Source organism: Xenopus laevis, chromosome 9_10L, assembly GCF_017654675.1.
Source record: "Xenopus laevis strain J_2021 chromosome 9_10L, Xenopus_laevis_v10.1, whole genome shotgun sequence".
NCBI classification, from domain to species: domain Eukaryota; kingdom Metazoa; phylum Chordata; class Amphibia; order Anura; family Pipidae; genus Xenopus; species Xenopus laevis.
In genome coordinates, this window is record NC_054387.1 from 87,406,895 (window position 1) to 87,428,094 (window position 21,200).

Below are 21,200 nucleotides of genomic sequence, written 5' to 3' on the forward strand. Positions count from 1 at the left end.
GCAGTGACACTGTGGTTATGTCATTTGTTATATCTCGGAGCAAAAAATGAAATCACCGTTAACCAAGAGAGGGAATCAACTTCCGGTTCACGATGCAGCCCTCCATGCCGGTCCGGTACGGCAATGTAGCAATCAAAGCAGGCACTGAAAGTGGGAAGGAGGGTGGCGTCCGGAAGGACATCAAAAGCGGTGGAGCCAGATAGTGAGTTAAAATCGATAATCTTTAATTAAATCCATAAAACTGACAATACAAGCAGGCAGGGTGAGTGTAGCTTGACGCGTTTCGTGACCAATACGTCACTTCATCATGAGCTTCTGATGAAGTGACGTATTGGTCACGAAACGCGTCAAGCTACACTCACCCTGCCTGCTTGTATTGTCAGTTTTATGGATTTAATTAAAGATTATCGATTTTAACTCACTATCTGGCTCCACCGCTTTTGATGTCCTTCCGGACGCCACCCTCCTTCCCACTTTCAGTGCCTGCATTTGTTATATCTCAAAAATGTAATTTCCTCATGGCCATCTATTGGAATGTTTGGGAAGACTGCAGAGAATAAAATGTTGATCATTCATTTTTAGAGCTGCTGTATGCGTACAGATATACACCAGTCTTATGCCACTAAAGAATTTATACCCAAACCTGTTTCTGTATGGCTTTCCTTGTGTATGCTCCCTGGAGCTAGGGCCAATTTGAATTTAAGCCCCCAGGCTGTAACATTAGCACATTTGCACCGCCAATGTCCTCTCAGCTTGTATCTCTGACGAATACCACACTTCATGCCTCACACTTCATAAAACCACTTACAACATGCTCCCGTATGTCCCCCTGCATTTCCCGCTATTAGTAAGAAACAATGGAAACTGGGCAGGTGGGAGATCTGAAAATCCCACCCAGTCCTTCATTTTTTATTTTTATTACTTTTTATTTATATAACAATTTAGCCTGTGCCCTGTGTCGGCCCTAGAAATTTACTGCCTTAGACATTTGCTGCATTCCCACAAATGTGGGTTTGATTGAGTCAATGTAAAGAAAGGGATGGACCAGTGTAGTCATCCAAGAAAAAGTCAATGAAACAAGTTAAGGTGAGATTCATTTCTGTCTTAAAAAAGTGGTGTAAAAATTAGCAGCACAAATAATTTATTTTCTACATGCATTTATAAATATGCCCTTAAAGGACAAGAAACCCCTTTTTACCAATATTTTAGGCACCCCCAGTTAATTGAATTGCTAAGTTTTTTTCACTCCAGGGATGTGAATCGCCAAATATGTTTCTAACCATTGCCGGACATCCTTTGCTAAGACTCACCTGTGCATCATGTTGAATCAGTGTCAAAAGAGATAGGGATGCACCAAATCCACTATTTTGGATTCGGCGGAACCCCCGAATCCTTTGCAAAAGATTCAGCCGAATACCGAACTGAGCTACCAGACAGACTGACAGACAGGAACATTAAACTTAGATTTTGGAAAAAAGGTGATTGAAAAAGTTTTTATTTCTGGAGGACTCAACTGAAAACAACTGAATTAAAAAAAGTGTTTGGAAGATGAACAACCCCTTTAAATGTTTGTATTGTATTTTTATTACATCATTTATAATTGAATTCCTATCTATTAATATAGTCAATTTATCATTCCCTTCTGAAGTTACAATTGAATTTCCATATCATGTGCAGTAACACTCATCTACACACACTATCAGAAACCCGCCAGTATATCTTTGCACAGATAGAGGAAATTCCCACAGAAACAGAGACCCCACAATTAATGCGCTGACACCCTAACACTGACTGTGCTTGACTTCCTATTCATTAAAAAGTAATAAATAAGACCTTTTGCTTTTTACCTATTTTAGCAAACCTCCTACTGCAGTCATGCTGTGTGGGTTTCAAAAGACTTTTGCAAGTATATATGTGATTTTCATACTGGACTGGAAAGTGCATTTCCTACCAGCATAGAAGGGGTGAAAGCCGGAGATGAGTGCGCAGTTGCAGTATATGCCTCACTCCCAGTCTCACTCTCCCACAGGATCCAGATGCTTCAGAGAGTCTCTTTGAAATCTGGGCCACCATTTCATGCATATTTCATGGCAGCGCAGCAAAGTCGTGCAGCTGCATTCTCCGAGTGATTAACCCTTTTGATGATGCTTATGTACTTGTAGTCTACTGATACTGACATGTGCTAAGGCCCTGTTGTTTGGAGCACCGTTTAGATATACTGGCCCATGGTTTTATTAATTTTCTTTTTCAACATTCAGAGTGTATGTAGTCTGTGAATTGGTTTTTAAGATCCAGATCTGTAATGAATGTTTATTCTTTTCCCATGGGTAACCCTGGGTTTTAAAGGTTAGATTTAAGCGAGAAGCAATACTTATTAGTGCCCATTATATTAATCTTAAAAGTGTCAGTATACACCCCAAAACACCTTTGCTAATAAATGGGACTTGTGTTGAAAATCTATTCAGCCTATTTTAATTTAAAGACTATTTTTTAAGCCATTACAAAGCTCTAACTGAAAATTGGGTTTAATTCACTGAACTTTCTTTTCCCTCTCCCCTCTATAAATAGGGTCATTTGTTTCTTATTTTTGTTTCTTAACAAACCTTTCCCTTCCCTAAGCTGCAGCCTATGAGCTTCTCAGTGGACAAGTTATTTGTTTTATCAGCTTCTCCTCTGCTCTGCAGAACCATAAAGTGACAGGAAGTGCTACACTGAAACTAGTTTAATTTTTTTTCTTTAGTGGAGAAAAGTAATAAAATGTGCCTATTGCCTAATTCAATTGTTTGTTTTTACTGGACTACATAAAAGGTGTGTATCATGTGTGCCAGGATACTTGTATATAATGCTAATGGTAGAGTTCATGTGCATTTTTATTTGATTCACTTTAGGACCCTGTGTATGGGAAGGGGAAACTGGTTGAAATCCAAGGTCTGGTTCTGGGAATGCTAGACACATTTAACTATGAACAGGTAAATCTGCACCACTGGATACTGTATGAGTTCTTGACGTTGTTTTTGCCTCTATTTGCTCTGTGTTGTTTGAATGCACCTTTGTTTTTTTAATAAAACTGTATATAGTGATTTAAACATACTGCATTAACTATGCACAAATATATGTAAGAAATATATTGGTGAGAATATAAGATTTTCTTCATGGAAGGAGATGCATATGAATGGTTTTCTATTTGAGTCTTGTACAGGACAAGGTTTATTTATTCTCTTGGAGTTTCATTGTTTCTTCCATGTTTGTCCCATCCAGACACTACTGGAAACTACTACTAATCTACTGAACCAAGACTTGCACTGGTCTCTTTGCAACTTGAAGGCTTCAGTGACCCGGGCTCTAGTTCCCAAACAGGACTACTGCTGTGTGTGTCTGCAGCAATACAAGAAGAGACAGGAAGCTGCTGATGAAATCATTGTATTCAGGTACCCAGTCAAATGCATGTACTCCTAATAAATAAATAAAAGGTGGCAAATTCAGACTGTTGGAACACATTTGGGTTTGCAAACTGACCGACATTTGATTGAGCCCCAGTTAGATATTGATAGGCAGGTGGTCAAAATGAGCTTTTGGCTGCTGACATGGTCATGGATGAGCAGGTCAGCAGCTAATATCTGCCTGCTTATACACACTGAGAGCACATTGATGATAGATAGCTTGATCAGCTGTTAAAACTGCAATGAAATTGCATCCTAGTGTTTTAATACTGTTAAGAGTGGATAACTTACCCTTTTTCACACAAGGAGCTAATGTAGAACTCTCCAGCAGTTTTCTCCTTTAAGGTAGCAATTTGTACCTTGCCAGGAAGAAGGTATTCCATCACAAATTTTTTTCCCATTCAATTTAATGTGTAAGTGAACCTTATGATCACTGGTACTTTTGCTCCCCCAACCCATACCTACTCAATCAGTTTGCTTAAATATGGAAAAACAGCCTTACCACATTTATACTGTGCATTAGGATCAGCTAACTTGGAACTGGCCGATTGGTCTTCTAATAGGCCGTACAATCGTTTGGACTAGCTGTACCAATCAGACAATTAGCTCTACAAAACTACTGGGGAACAAGACATGAGTAAAGGCTATAGAAGGGTTGTGGGTGCACTCCTAAGGCCATATAAAAAACATATTTAAATACAATAATCCCCTGTCTGTAACAAAAAACCCTGTTTTTCTTTTTTTAAAGTTATGATCATAAAATTGATAAGTCGCAATACCACATCAAGGTAAACCCCATACGGCGGTCCCTAACTTGTTTACCTGTGATCAAAATATAAAAGCCCTCCCCCACCACCTGCATATGCGGCTCTTAAAAGGGAGACTGCCCAAACCAACGCCCATTTTTAAAAAAATTTGATTGTGAAGAGACTATAATGAAGGCAAAGTAAAATTGTATATATAGGTGCACACGTGTGTGTGTGTGTGTATAAGTATAAGTATAGGTGTGGGTATAGATGTAAAGACGAGATGAAAAAGGAAGAACTAAATGAGAAGTGTAATAGGTGTAATGTATGTGAATCAGTGCAGAAGTGTTACCTAGTGATAAGTGCAGCAGATATAAGAAGTGTCTCACAGGCGTTGGTTTCAAATAAAAAGGCTAAAGCCTCCCCAGCCGCTAGCATTTGTGGCTTTTGAGGGAGAGAAATTGCCCATAACAAGGATTAGTAAAAAAAAAAAAACAAGGACATAGGGCCACTGTTAATTTAAAGGGGTGGGTATGAGGGTGCACTAACCACATAAAGCTCAGCCACAGCTTCCGGCTACATTTCAGGTACAAAAAAAGAAGGGTTGTGGGTGCACTCCTAAGGCCATATAAAAACATATTTAAATACAATAATCCCCTGTCTAAAAAGAAAGAAAAACAGGGTTTTTTGTTACAAAGTTATGATCATAAAATTGATAAGCCGCCGGCTGTCCCTAACTTGTTTACCTGTGATCAAAATATAAAAGCTTGGTTTCAATCTGTGGACTAGATCTCTCCTTTTATAGGGGTTTAATGCAAATTGTAATAAGGTTTTGAGATGTTTTCAGTTACACTGGAAAGCCCAATCTATACATTATCATTCTCCTATAATAAATCTGGTACACGAGGCACCCTGACCTCTAATTACGCAGACACTGTAGTTTACAAGACTGATCATTGCTGTTAATGGAAATTGTCCTTGTGGCCACTTGCAAGTGAATAATTTAACTGTGTGTCTGGGAGCAAAACTAGTTAGCATGTAGTGACCCTGTGCTTTCTATTAGTTTAACGTAATGTTTAATTCTGAGAATCCAGTAAAAAAAAAAAAAACAGGTCAGTCTCTTTATTTCCTTCCCATTATGACTTGCCTGCAGCTGTGGCCACCTTTACCATTCACTTTGCCTCCTGGGCAAGGACTGCAAGGTTGAAGTTGGAGGACAGAGTCCGTGGATCTGCTATCGTTGTAACTCAAGTAACAAAGGCCGTGCGGGGAGGCAGACAGTGACAGATGTGAAGAAAGGCCGAACTGCATCATTAGTACAGGTAGGTGCCATGCCTTACAGCTTTCTCTTTAATACACTACAAATCTGTGGACATCTATTAAATCATATGGGGAGAAAGCTGTGTTGGTTTAGTAAATTTACATAGAATCTGGCATAGTTAATAATATTAAGCAAAAACTCCTGCATCTTAGACAATTTTACTATGTTTGTTTCTAGGCAAGTAAGACTAGACTCATGCTGCTTTTTATTCAGTTTTAGTCTTGTTATTTTCGGACTACAAGCTTAATTGATAGATTGTTGTGTGCACAGGAAATAGATTCCTAAAACTGACAAATTAGGCCAAGTACATAAAAGACCTTTCTGTGGGTGTGATCCAAACTAAATTAAGTATAGTGACGGTGATGTTTAAGGACTGATACAGTAAGGAACGTTTCCAATTGCAAGTACAGTTGGAGTAGCACAAAAACAGGGCTGGAATTAAGGGTAATCAGAAGAGGCATGTGCCTAGGGCACAAACAGAGGGGCACTGGGCATGTGCTTCCACCTGGGGGGCTATTATATCACTGCTCCACTCACCTCGCAAGGGTGGGGGGCATGCCTCAGGCACCAGTCATTGGGCTGGGCACTGAAAAAATATATTGGTTGTGTCAAAAGGTGCTCCTTGCACTTTTGTAACATTGAGCTTTGCACCAATCAGTTCATCCCATTTCTTTTCTCCGAAATGATGTATGTGCAGTCCTCTAGATGCATTTGCACTGCATGTCATTTAGACAGGGAGTGCTGGAATGTAGAAAATTTCCAGCACAATTAAATCAGATTTGCGTGGAAGTGCAACTGTGTGAATTTTGACACTTAGGGGCAGATTTATCAAGGGTTGAATTTCGAAGTATAAAAACTTCGAATTGGAATATCGAATTAGAAGTTTTTTCAGCAAATTTGGCAATCCTGCGGTCAAATAAAAATCGTTCGATCGAACTATTAAATCGTTCGAATCAAACTATTTTAGCTTACGATCGAAGGATTTTTATTCGATGTGTAAAGACTTAGAAAAATGTTGTAGAAGGTCCCCATAGGCTAACATAGCACTTCGGCAGGTTTAAGTTGGCGAAGTATTGAAGTCAAAGTTTTTTTTTTTAAAGAGACAGTACTTCGATTATCGAATGGTCGAATATCCGAACGAATCAAAGTCAAAGTAAATTCGAAGTCATAGTATTCTATTTGATGGTCGATGTATCCAAAAAATTACTTTGAATTTCAAATTCTTTTACTTCAAAAATGTCTCCATTTACTTATCTTATTACCAAGTTTATTTACACAGCTAACCATTGTGGACCAAAACAAATTGTAAATGTTTAAATGTCAAAGGGTCTGTTATTCCTTGATAGTTTCATGTCTAACTGAAAAATATTGTCTTCTCAAACAGAAATGACTGAATATTTCAGTGCACTTTACCTATACAGAAGTTCAGATAATGCTTTTAAAGAAATTAGAACATATTTCCCAGACCTGTACTCGCACAGTATCATGGGCAAATTGTTAATCCTTTGTACCTTTACTCTCTGTTGGGTACAAGCAGTGGCCGTGACCGCTTCACCATATTAAGATGCTCAGGATTCTCATGCATGGTCTGTCCTAATTCACAGAGGAATTCTTATTTTCTATCACGTCTATCTTCCAACTGTGTGTTTGTACCATTTCTTCTGCCTCCACCTAGCGCATGAAAAGGTTTGCAGACATTGTGCTAGCCTTCATTGGCAAGCTTTTGGAAAAAACACTTGGGAATAGTTTGGTTTTCTGCAGTGAAGCAATCTGTAAATTCCCAACTGAACAACCCTGACTTTTGTTTTCACCAGCACCAAAAGGATTAAAGAATGATACATACCTAAATATCCAGTCACATCTGTATGTGAGATAAACATGCCTGGGGGATGAATCCTAGTGAGCCTGTAGAAATATGCAGAAAACAGAGCGGTATCTGTGACATGCAGTTGTTTTCACAAATGATTCCCTCTTGGGCTCAAGACAACTCTGGCTGACTTGCCAGCAGTGAGAGAGATGTTGTGGTTGTCACTATGCAGTACGACTCATGAGCAACGGTCAGCTGGAAAACTTGCTTCTGAATGTTACAAAATTACACTCAGAGATCATAAAGGGAGGCTGTCAAGCCTAGGTGTTTCAATACAAATCGGTTCCAGATTGCTATTAGTGACACCTGCCAGACTACCTCCACAACTCCCAAAGTTGCAACTATTGTAGCAACTCAAAGTAAAGCTCCTTACCAGTGCAAGTGGATACTAGGGAGTCAAATCATCCTTCACATGTGACAGATAAGTGCCTTTAAGGCTGCTTGGGGAGTAGTGAAACTGCTTGCTTACTAAGCAAGTCCAGTTGCTTCTACTAGACATACCATGACCTGAATGAATGAAAACATTCATGTACTTAGTGCTTTTTTTTTATATATAATTCAAGTAGTTTGAGTATACACAGATAAAGCATGATACATTTCACAAGGCTTAGTGCCTGTAAGTAATGTTTTTCTAGACACCTTTGCTGAATTCAGCCTACTTCACCCTTGTAACCCACCTTGGTAGAGAAGTTTTAGACATCTTTGCCATTATATCCCTTTTGGGAAGCATGTAAACCATCAGTGTGGCTATATTGCTCAGTCAAACCTCACTTGACTAATGGTAACAACAGTAGTTAATTTACCCTTTCCTAAGGGCCCCCATATGCTTGGGGGGCAGTGAAAATTCTAAATATGGGGCACTGTTTGCATTTGTCTTTCACTTTACTGGGACTTGGCTATAACCTCTGTACATGACACTATGCCTGGCTTGACACCACTTGGTAATTGGGGCTGTAACAAAGGAGAGGTGTACCTTTTAAAAACACAGTTAATGCTGAGCAGCTCTATAAAGGCATGGTGACATCTTCCTCTTAACTTTGAAACATGTCATTATCCCTTTAATCATAAACATCAAATGTTGATTGTGATTCAGAATTCTAGATTAAAACCATATATAACTCGTTGCAATGCTTTTAAGTGTAGTATCCATGGAAGATTAATACATAGCCCCTAGTAGTGCACTGAGATGTTTCTTAACCCCTGTGCATAAGGGATGTTCCGCTTCAGTTCGAGTCAGTAGGCCCTTAATCTTCCAATTAGGCAGAGCTTGTTGTGCATGGCTCTGTGCTGGGGAGTCAGCTTGTTGGAGGAGCTCCTGCTGCTTGCTGGCACAAATGGCACCACAGAAGGGAAAGTGCATTGCTGTAGTGATGCCAAGAAATGATATCCGTTGAATCTGTTTCTAAAATGAGTTCATGAAATCAACCCTTTTTTGTCCTTGAATGCAACTTAAAGGAGCAGTAACACCAAAGAAATCGGTGCATCAACGTAATTGTGATATTAAGTACTATTACCCTGCACTGGTTTGCTTCAGAAACATTATTATAGGTTATATAAACACAGCTGCTGTGTAGCCATGGGGGCAGCCATTCAGTCTAAAATAGGGCTAAATGGCACAGGTTAGATTGCAGAATTCTGTAGAATATAACTGTGTTTTATTTCAGGCTGAATTGCTGCCCCCATAGCTACATAGCGGGATATTTATATAAACTAGAGTGGTGATTGTGAAGCAAACACACACCTTTTACCAGTGCAGAACAACAGTATTTCATATTTTAATTACTTTGATACACTTACATTTTTTGGTGTTCCTTTAAGAGAGGCAGTTTTGCTTCTTTGCATAGGTGGAAGTACACAGTTCAACCACTGTTGAGAACTGCATCTCCCAGAATTCTACACTAGCCAATGGTTGACAGAAAATGCAGGGAGTTGGAATAGTCAAAAACCAATAAGCTAGATAATTGATTTTGCTGGATTACCCTTTTCATTGCAGAGGCTTGTAGTAAAGCTCTGATCTCATTAAAGCTATAGTTACTGTTCCACTAAATCTAGTGGAATTATGTATTTGAAAGGCATTGGATACAATATAGTGAACTCATAAATGGATCTAAGTGCACATTTCAGGTAGAGGTACCTTTCTTAAGCACAACATCATCTCTGCTAATAAATAAGCTGTATTGCATCTGAGAATTCTGCATTTTATCTTTGTTTCTGTATATTGGGATCTAATGCTTTCATTTACTGTTGAAACAGGTGAGAGTATCCTCATCCCGATCATCCAGAGAGGAGGCCACCAAGAAGGTGAGAATGATACTTCAGCTTCACTTAGTGTAGTCCATGTGTGTGATATGCCTATAGGCAGTGTTGAATGTCTCCTGTTTGATTTTGTTGTACCTGAGTGCAAACAAAAAAATATAAGTTTTCTGCACCTGTCATTATTGACTTGAGCCTCAAAATACCGGTAAGGGAGAAAACCCTTTGTTACTATGGTGTTAGGGCGTCCGGTTACTGTTTAACTTATTTTGCCTATAACCCCACATGAGATAAGAGTAATCCATCTTTCATTCAGACAGAGGGTCAGTCCCGTTTTGTGAGTAGTGCACATCACTCATAAAACACAAGCACACACTGTATATTCAGGAGTTCTAATGTGTTCTCTTACATTCAGGTCTTTCTCAGTTTCTTCATGTTAATGTCTGAGCTGATTAAATAGGGGAATAATGTTTGTGACTCCAGCTCCATAATACAGATTTCACACAGTGCTGCACTGGGTTCATATTTAGTAGATCAAACAAATGTGATTTGCCTAAAGTAACTTCCATTTCCCTGGCTGCGGAGCAGTGTGTTCCTCTCCTGCATACTGGCGAGCACACTCCACTGCTCTACTTCATCAAAGGAGAAGCAAACCTGAACACCGCACCAGGTTTCCAGGCCAGACAATATCCATTCTATTGGATAATAGTTAGGTTTGCCCATGGCTAAGTTACATAGTTAGATAGTTAAATTGGGTTGAAAAAAGACAAAGTCCATCAAGTTCAACCCCTCCAAATGAAAACCCAGCATCCATACACACACCCCTCCCTACTTTTAATTAAATTCTATATACCCATACCTATACTAACTATAGAGTTTAGTATCACAATAGCCTTTGATATTATGTCTGTCCAAAAAATCATCCAAGCCACACTTAAAGTATCCCTGACAAGTAAGCAACTGACTTTTGGATTTCCATCCTGTGTGCAGTAAATGATTCCTGATTCCTTCTAGCCACTGCTGTTAAGGGTCTTAGAGAAGCATCTTTGAAAAAAATAAGCAACGTAATTAGAGAGATGCTGGAACCGCCTTTTTCTGACATTGTGTCCTGCTCCGTCTCATCAGAAGTGCCCTTGCTACATAAAGGCCACATCTTCTAAGCTGCAGTCGACTCAGTCTTCATGCACAGCTTTACACACAATATGCATTTTATTAGCGCAAAAGAGGGAGCACATGTGAAACATAGGGGGGGCTTATTTTGTAAGAGGCAACTGAATCTCTCAACGCATGGAATGCCCCTACACAAAATGCTTATTTAGTTTGACCCACCACTCCAGGTTAACACTAATCTCTTTCACTGAATCTAAGGGAAAGGGAGTATGGCTAAATGTTTCCACTTGAGACTGCTTGTGCTAGGGCCTCACCCCAGTAAGTAGCAAAATTGTATTTTGTCAGGGATTAGCTGCCAGTGATTAATCTCTCCATCTAAGTGAGGTTCATTTTAAACAAAACCATGTCATTCCCATAACGTGCATCTTGCCCAATCTGAGTGGGACTTCACGCTAAATGGGATATATATGAGTAAGGGCTATAAAGTCATCTGCCCAGTACTTTAACAGAAAGAAATCAGATAGGGGGAGAAGGGGGGCGGGGAAATTAAGACGATGGTTTCCATGACAACAAGCAAAATGATTTGTGCCGTTGAAGCCGAGAAGGCGCTCAGGTTGATAGTGAGAAATAGTTCAGAAGAAGTAATTACACGGTGTATTTTCACAGCATGGGAATGTGAGGGCACAGGCTACAGAGATTACCAGCAGACTGTGGATTAAAGGAGAAGGGGAAGATATAGAAGAGCTGCAATAAAATGAAATTACACGGCCAGTTAGAATCTTCTCTAAATTGCTGAGCATTTGTCTTCAACTTTCAGTGCCCCTGATGTTTTAAACTCAAATGACCTTTACTTCATACATGATTGTGCCCATGTGCTTCCACAGTACATAGGTGCTAAAATTTTCTTCTGCTTCTTGTGTCTGTCAGTCAAGCACCGATCCCATCCTGGATCCACAGCAGCTGCAGGCTTTCCAGCATCTCTGCCGTCTCTACAAAGGAACCTCCCGGGTAAAGTAAAACTGCTTCTCTCTGCTTTAAAGTGTCCATATCTGTAGTCTTAGCAAAATGAGAACTGTAGTCAAAAAGAAATAAATCATTAGCCCATACGAGGCCCATAACAAAGACTAAAGCCGCTAGTCCCCAGCAGGACGGCTTGTGTGGAAAGTGCCTATCTGGTACCCAGCAGGTGAATGTTGTATCTTAATAGTTTTATCCCAGCCGTGGAGAGCTACAGACAGCATGCCGTTTCATTTGAGATCAAAGATTATTTGCAGTCAAAGAAGCTGGCATTAAAGGAGAAGTAGAAGCTTAAAAAAATAAAAAAGAGTATGATTAGAAATATTGTGTTTTATATACTGAACTTACTGTACCTGTCCAGATGCAGAAATCCATCCCTACAGATGTGCCCACAGCAGCTCCTCATCCTCAATATTTTGCATGTCACGTGCTCAGTGTGGTCAGGGCCGCCGTTGGCAAGCAGTTCAGAACATTTGCTGTAAATCAGAAGAAAAAGGAAGATGGGGAGCTGCTTTGGGGGATTTTCAGGATACACAGATTTTCACTGGTGAAGTGATGTGATATCCTTGGGCTGGTATAGTAGCCCGAAACATAATACTTTACTTAAAGTGTATGATCCCTCTTGAAAAAGCTGAGCTGCCCCACCACATCCATGGGTGTCCACAGAAAACTTTCCAGTGGGAGGGTATCAATCAAAAACAAACTGTTTTCTAGACCAAACCTGTATACAATAACTAGGTGCCAAGTTTGTAGAAAATCTATTTATTTGCAAAGCCCATAAAGTTGCTCATAAATTATATAATTGTGTGACTTGGAGGGCTGCTTAAGTAGAGTGTATAAATCATGAAAGTGTGCTGCACTGTTCATAACACAATAATAAGTAAAAATCTGACCAGAAGCAAACTGTAATATGTGTGGCTATCCAAGCTGGAACTGATAAAGGCCAAAAAGCCCACTGTATGGGTTATTTGAGCGAGATCACATAGAGGGCTGGCCAGTGCATTGTCGCTTATCCAGTTGCTGCAGGTGTTAAGCACAGAGAGTACAGGACTGCAGAATGTCTGAAGCCTGATACCAAAAGGAAATCAAAGACCTTGTATTACAAATTACAGGAGGACATGAGTTGATTATGCCAGAATGATCATTGCAGAAAATGGACAATAAAAACCTTAACCCCAGAAATGCCAGTAAGATCACTGCTGAAAATAGACAACATTAATATTAACCCCAGATATACCATAATTTCACTGCTGAAACAATAAACACCTTTACCCCAGACATGCCAGATTTGTCAGATCACTGCAGAAAATGGGCAATAATCACTTTAATGCCAGACATGTCTGTACGATCAATGCAGAAAATGGTTGGAGGTTCCAAGCATTAGCTGGTAGAACGTTTCTTCTTTCCCAGTGCCCCTATGCCGCTTGCTCGGCTCTGCCTCCTACATAGATGAACACTCCCACATTATGATTTAATATGGCCATGTGTTTTCAGTCCAGACAATCAGTCTGTAAATTATTCCTCAGGTGTCAGTGTTAGAAAGCAGCTGCAACATGTGACCACTCTGTAAATGTACCTGCTCAGAGGAGTTATCAAAAAAGATTTATTCCCAAAAATATGAAAGGGTTTTTCATTAACAGACTGACTTTTCTCATTATCTTTTGTTTTCCAGTTGGCTCTCGTTACTGAGCTATGCCGCTCTCAGAGCCCAGAAAAATCATCTTCGTATTATGCTTCTTATGGTGGATTAGCTACAAGTAGTGTTTTTCAGAATGAAAACTTCCAACTACACCTTGCACCGCCCCCTTTCTTTGGCGACTGAATAACTGCAGCTTCGACTTTAAAGGCCAAACACCAGAGGAGCCTATTGTGAGCTCCTAAAGGAACTTGCCTCCACTTTCGACTCGACCACTGGTGTCAGGTGTCTCTTTCATCTGTGAATATGTGTAGGTTCTGAGAAATAAGCACTCCATGTATAAGTGTCAGAAACAACGAATTACTTTATGCAGTACTGTGATTACCTTTCTGTTTGTGAATGTATCGTTAAATTAAATCATTCTGTATTTAGTTTGGAATCATGTTCCTTTTTCATCTAGAACAGCGCTGTCCAACTGGCGGCCCGCGACCCCCCTCTGTGTGGCCCCCCACACATGGTCTGCATACCATGTGTTAACTTTCAAAGGTATCACAACAGAGATAATTGACCCCTGTATTGTTTAAACCTCAAATTCAGATTGTAACACATGTAACACCTGTGACACCTCTATTGTTCGCATCCTAAATCCCTGTACTGTTCACACCTGAGACCCAGACTGAAACTGCCCACATTTTTCACATGTTCACACCTTATTCAAAATGCTAATGGGGCAACATCACTGGGTCACTGTATGTTGTACGTTAGAGTGGTCCTGATAGGTTTCCCTGTCTCCTTCTCTGTTCTGCCTTCCTTGCTCCCTGTGTGTGCCATACTCTGCCTGCCCTATGCTCCCTGTGTGTGTCATACTCTGCTTGGCCTATGCTCCCTGTGTGTGTCATACTCTGTCCGTCCTATGCTCCATGTGTGTGTCATTCTCTGCCTGCCCTATGCTCCCTGTGTTTGTCATACTATGCCCGCCCTATGCTCCCTGTGTGTGCCATACTCTGTCCGTCCTATGCTCCATGTGTGTGTCATATTCTGCCTGCCCTATCCTCCCTGTGTTTGTCATACTCTGCCTGCCCTATGCTCCCTGGGGGTGCCATACTCTGCCTTCCCTGTGCTCCCTGTGTGTGTGCCCTGCTCTGCCTGTGAAACATAAGCCTAGTATTTGTGGGGTTTGTTAGCATTTGGAAATTGTTGTTAGGGGCCCCAAAGGTGTTTAATCATGTGCTGTGTTATCCACAGGGGTGTAGGAGGTATATGTATTTAAAGGGGTGTTTCACCTTTAAACTAACTTTTATTATGTTATAGTACGACCAATTCTAAGCAACTGAATATGAACAGAAGAACTGTAACAGGACCATGCAAATGCTAGAGGTTTTATAACCTGTATCTGCCCCTTGGGAACCCGCATTCTCCTGAGCCTGCTTATCTCTCAACCCAAACCCTCACTTGGGGGGCTGTCTCTGATATCACCAATAGGGAGGACTTACCTGAACATCACAGCAATTGAAACAAATAGGTGCTCAAACCTGTACCTTGTGACCAGAACCCTCCTAATCCATGGGTCCCACAGGTATTTGATATACCCACACAACAATAACTGTAATTGTCATTGAAAGCAAATACTGTGATGTCCATGTATTGGGTTTACAGGAACAGAGCCAGCGCATGGATGCAATTTGATCTGGAGATATTACTCTGTAATATATTTGCCAGTGGATACACAAATTCACTTTGTCAATGTTATTGTCAATGTTGATCCACTTTGAATAGATCTGTTGAGGTTGGCGCCGATCCCTCCAAGTACCAAATCACCAGAGAAGGTTTGACAGGGTGATTGTGGGTACATTAATTTATGGCTGTGGCACACACTTCCATTCCATCACCACTGTTCCCACTGCAACCAGGGCACGATTTCCGTCGGCGGCACCGGAGGCCTCACGGTCCTTTTTTTTCAAATCTTTTTATTAGATTTTATCATAAAACAAGTTGATTTGTTTGACAGCAAGTAATTACATATGCAGTTTTATATTCCTTACATTCAAATTCTACATGAACTTAATTAACAATAATAAACAAGGCACGTTTTGACCTCTACCCTGACTTTTCCTTTCATTGCTTCTCAATTAATTTGTTATCCAATTCATATTCATATATGTAGGCATACTAACAGTAATGTGAATTATCTGATGACTCAAATTCTTAATTTTCAGTTTAGTCCATTACCCCCATAAGTTTACAAATAAATTATTTTTTTTATTGCCATCCAAGGATAAAAGATAAGTGGACCAGCGATGTTTAACTTTGTTTCTAGAGGATGAATCTATGTTTCTATATCTGATGGCCTCTTGAATGCATAAGTTATGCATATATGTAAGAACATCTTTCAATATAGGGGCTTCTTCTTTTATCCAGAATAGGAAAATTGATTTTCGAGTGGCTGCCATTACTAGCCAACAAATATCCAAAATCTCTAATGAGGGCTTGACCATCTTTGTTCCCTTTGTCAATGTAAGTGAGCCTTTCGTATCTAATAATACAAACCTTAAACTTAAATTCATTTCTAGATTACCTATGTTTTTAATAAAGTTCTTCTTTACGCATAAAGTATTTATGTATGGGCATAACCAAATGTAATGAAAAAAATTAACATTAACTTCTTTACATTTTGGACAGTAAGAGGCATTTTGAGAGTTCTGAAACTGCAAACCATAACCAAAATGAATAAGTCGGAATCTCCAATTCTCAGAAATTATATTTTTTCTAAAGATTTGAAAAGATTTAAGAAGGTCTTTAGATGTTATCTTTTCCCCCAGAAAGGTAGACCATTTCTCTCCCGATTTAGTCAATGGATCAACCTCTTTGGATAATGTGTTAAGTAGTAAATTGGATATCAATTGAATACAATTCGATTTAGGAGAGTCTATTAATTGCTGTAATATATCATAGAACTGATGGTGCTTTAATTGTGCTTTGGTTTTTTTACCAATTAACTGGAATCCTTGTTTAATCTGGGCATAGTTCAGTCTCTCTTTCTCTGGAAGATTATATTTTTCTTTGTCTCTCTCTGGTCTGGATCCAAAATAGGCCTAATTTAGAATATGCCGTACTTCCTCCATCTAATTCTATGATTTTTAGGAAAACCTTTTAGAAAATGGGGAGAAAGGAAGGGAAAAATGTTATAATTTATATTATTCTGTTTACACTAACCTCCTCCCTAGGCTTATCTTTGTGCTCAGACTCCCCCTCTCACTCCAATGGTAATGCTCTGGATCTCATATTTACCAGACTCTGTTCAACCTCCAATTTTACTAACTCCCCATTTCCCCTCTCTGATCACAATATGCTCACATTTCAACTCTCACTAACTCCCTCCTCACCCCCTGCTATTCCCCAAACATACTTACCGTGACTTGCAAGCTGTAGACTTGTCACATCTCTCTTCTTCCTTTGACTCTCTTCACTCTAATATCTCAGCCATCTCATGTCCTAATGTGGCTACCTCTGTCTACTATAGTACTCTCACCACTGCCCTAAATGAGCTTGCTCCTATAAAAACTAAATGTTCTCGACCCAAACCACTTAACTATGTAACTATGTAACCTTGGCATACTGCTCATACAAAAGCGCTCCAAAGACACTCACGTGCACTTGAGCGTCGCTGGCACAAATCCCGTTCAGAATCAGACTTTTGGAGCTACAAATCTGCCCTGCGCTCCTTTAACACCAGCCTCTTCCAAGCCAAACAAACATACTTTACTTCACTCATTAACTCCCTTTCTAAAAAACCAGCACAACTTTTCTCCACCTTTAACACTCTCCTTTCCCCTTCTCCACCCCCTCCATGCACCTCTGTCTCTGCTCAAGATATTGCTGAACACTTCAAAAACAAAATTGACACTATCAGAAGGGACATTACACTACTCAACCCCCCTAGACTTCCACCACCCTCCCTCCACACTGCCCAGTCTCTCCTGTGCTCCTTCACCCCTGTCACTGATGAGGAAGTCTCAAAGCTTCTGGCCTCTTCTCACCTTACCACCTGCCCGCTTGATCCAATTCCCTCAAAACTTCTCCGCAATACCAATCCTTGTCTAATCAAAGCCTTAACTCACCTATTTAATCTTTCGCTCTCAACTGGACTGTTTCCTTCTCAACTAAAACATGCTCTTGTCACCCCCATTCTGAAAAAACCCTCTCTTGATCCCTCCAATCTTGACAACCTCCGACCTATCTCTCTGCTACCTTTCATCTCTAAACTACTTGAGTGCCTTGTCTACAACCGACTTACCTCATTCCTCTCTGACAATAACCTGCTGGACCGGTTTTAAGCCACAACACTCCACGGAAACTGCCCTGACTCGACTAACTAATGACCTTTTAACCGCTAAAGCCAACAATCATTTCTCACTACTAATACTGCTTGACCTCTTAGCCGCATTTGACACTGTAGATCACCCTCTCCTCCTCCAGTCCCTCCAGTCGCTTGGCCTTCATGACACAGCCCTGTCCTGGTTCTCTTCTTACATCACCAATCGTTCCTTCAGTGTCTCCTACAATGGAGTATCATCTTCTCCCCTACCTCTTTCTGTTGGAGTTCCTCAAGGCTCTGTCCTGGGACCATTACTATTCTCCCTCTATACTTCCTTGGCAAATTAATAAATTCATATGGTTTCCACTACCACCTCTATGCTGACGATACTCAGATCTATCTCTCATCTCCTGATCTCAACCCAGAACTCCTAACTTGCGTCTCCTCCTGCCTGTCCGCTATCTCTACCTGGATGTCGCAACGCTACCTTAAATTAAACCACTCTAAAACTGAAATGGTTCTCTTTCCTCCAACTAACACCAGTAGCATCCCCGAAGTATCCATCATAGTTAACAATTCCACTATCACCCCCTCTCCCCAGGCCGGTGCCTTGGGGTTATCCTAGATTCTGCCCTGTCATTCACTCCTCATATCCAGTCACTTATTAAATCATGTCACTTCCACCTAAGGAACATATACAAAATACGATCATTTATCACCCAAGACGCTGCCAAAATTCTTATTCACTCTCTCATCATATCGCGTCTAGACTACTGTAACTCTCTTTTAATTGGCCTCCCCCTCCAGAGACTGTCACCTCTCCAGTCCATAATGAACACTGCTGCGAGGCTCATACACCTCAGCAACCGCTCCTCCTCTGCCTCGCCATTCTGTCAATCCCTGCACTGGCTTCCGTTACCTTTCAGAATCAAATTCAAATTAATGACACTGACTTTCAAAGCACTTCACAACTCTGCTCCACCCTACATCTCTGAACTCATCTCTATATACTCACCCACTCGCTTACTACGCTCCTCTACTGACCTGCTACTCAACTCTTCTCTCATTACCTCCTCACATGCTCGCATTCAAGACTTTGGAAGGGCTGCACCCCTCCTCTGGAACGCTCTCCCACGGTCTGTCCAACTTTCTCCCAACCTTTCTGCTTTCAAAAAATCTCTGAAAACGCACTTCTTTCGTGAAGCCTACCCTCACTCTGCTTAACTACCAAACGCAACACCACATACAACACCACATTTCTCACCCACTTACTTCGATCTTGCCCACTCCCACACCTTGTGTATTACTCCCTTCCCTTTAGACTGTATGCCTATGCATAGGGCCTTCCTCACCTCTTTGTACCTGTATTGATTGTGATGTTTGTTACTCCATATATTCTATATATGTAATTCATGTGATGTAGTTGTATAATCACATTTACTTTACAGTGCTACGCAATATGTTGGCGCTATATAAATACATGTTAATACAACACAAGATCTTCCATCTTGATATCAATATTCTGATCTGACCAATTTTCATGGAGAGAAGAAATAATGTGTTCCTTAAAATCTAAAAATAGTTGGCCTCATGGTCCTATCGCCCACCGTTCTTGCGCAATCCCCCCCAAGCGAGCGCACGTGCAATAGCGCTGGAGAATGTTGCATTACCCATTGCTGCCCCTAAAATTTTGCAGCCCTAGACCTCGCCACAAATCCAGGTCTGACTGCAATTTACAAGTGCAACCAGTATGGCAATTATGAGGTGAAGGGAATGAAATGGATTGCTAACTAAACTAGATAAATGGTAACTTCACAGTCGTATGGATATATTAAGAGTATCTAAAAGTTAATCACTGATTGGTTGCTATGGGTTACTGCATAGGTGCAATTTTGCCCAGCAATATTAATGAGCCCACATCTGTGATATTCCTTCAGTTGTTGGAGTATAAGCAGCATTCTCCCAACTGCAGTGCTGTGAGTTCCAATTTAGCACGGAGGGAGAGTCCCAGGGCTGCTAAAGTGAGACTCTGCAATTCAGTCCTGTTTCCCTGCACAATTCAAACTCTGCGCATTTCTCAGGGGCCACATTTTCCTCTGAAATGTAGGCTAATCCATTATTACATCTGTACAGTCTATTTATGTTTTTAATATCCAGGAATCCTGCCACTCGGTGAATCACCTTTTTACTTAATGTTCCGCTAATCCCAGCGCAATGCAATTCAATTTTAAGAGATTTCATTAAAGCCCGTAATTCACCAAAGAATTTAAACCCAAATCACAATGATCCTTCAAATTCATTATTTGTAACCCACGTATTACTCTTTCAAAGCCAGCCTCCTCTATACACAACCAGAAGCATGTATTCTCTGTAAACAGTGTATTAAAGGGCTTCATTTTAGCATTTACAAGGCAAAATGAATAACAATAACCGGCACCTACCACTCACAAACATTTTTGGTTCATAATTACAGCTCTGGGTACCCCTGGAACTAAAGCAGCGTGTTCTTCACCATTGTTTCTATATATCAGCAACCTAGTTATGAGTTAAGGGACCCAGCCTGAAGGTCAATTAGGGTGAGATTTAAGGTGAGTGCTTATTTGTGCCCGGGGTACCCATGGAAGTATAGCAGGGTGACTGTAACCCTGTGATTCTATATATCTGTAACCTTATTATAACCTCTGGGGACCAGCCTGAAGGGCAATTCATTTTTTATTTCAGAAGAAGAATGCTTATTTGCTACCTTACATTCTCCTGCAACTATAGCACTGTTATTATATCCACTGTATTATATGTACTATATGGCAAAATAGATCCAGACTCCAGTCTGAAATTATATCCTCCATTTGAACACTCACTATTCTAAGATGTCCCTGGAAGCAACATTAGAACAAGAACTATTGATCTGGAGAGTGGGGCTTTTATGGGTGAGCAGCTACATACTAACTAAACATCACTATATGCGCTGGCAACTATTGACTGGACTGTTGCAAAGTCACTGCCATTGAATATGGGGCATTGGAAACTCATCCCCTGCAGCAATAAATCACTTTTTACCACCTGGCAGGCAACAAATATACCTGAATCTGGCAAATACTAGGAAGACCCTGTCTGTCTGAATGGGTAATACTGATGGGAACTTTTGGTGGAGAAGAAATGATGGCCTGGGGCTGTTCTTGTGGTTTGAGCTCTTCCCAGGAGAAGAGTAGAGGGAAAATGTGTTTTAGCAGCTATTAGAGAACCAACTTCATAATAATATCATTGGTATGAAATGAGATGCTTTACAGTCAGTGCCTGGGAACTTGGGGGGGGGGGGGTATAGTGTATTAGTAACCTTACTATGAGGTAAGAGGGGTTATCACCGACTAATGGATTGCTAAAGGGTCTTACACCCCAGAAGTCTAAAAACCTCCGTTCTAATTGTCCCTGTAACTGTATTGGGCCCCATCACTTGGGAACCACTCTCAATTGACACCCCCCCCCACACACACAAAA

At 40.6% G+C, this 21,200-nt stretch overlaps 1 protein-coding gene across 2 annotated transcripts in view; it reads left to right on the plus strand.

Moving 5' to 3' along the window:
• LOC108701859 (vacuolar protein sorting-associated protein 8 homolog) overlaps positions 1-13,821 on the plus strand; it is an 80,599-nt gene extending 66,778 nt beyond the window's left edge. For both annotated transcript variants that reach the window (XM_041577280.1, XM_041577281.1), the window contains 6 exons: positions 2,889-2,969; positions 3,259-3,428; positions 5,340-5,508; positions 9,628-9,675; positions 11,665-11,745; positions 13,427-13,821. In XM_041577280.1, the coding sequence (XP_041433214.1) occupies positions 2,889-2,969; positions 3,259-3,428; positions 5,340-5,508; positions 9,628-9,675; positions 11,665-11,745; positions 13,427-13,576 (699 nt within the window). In that variant the 3' untranslated portion in view covers positions 13,577-13,821. The remainder of the gene's footprint in view (positions 1-2,888; positions 2,970-3,258; positions 3,429-5,339; positions 5,509-9,627; positions 9,676-11,664; positions 11,746-13,426) is intronic.
• Positions 13,822-21,200: the final 7,379 nt, after the last annotated feature.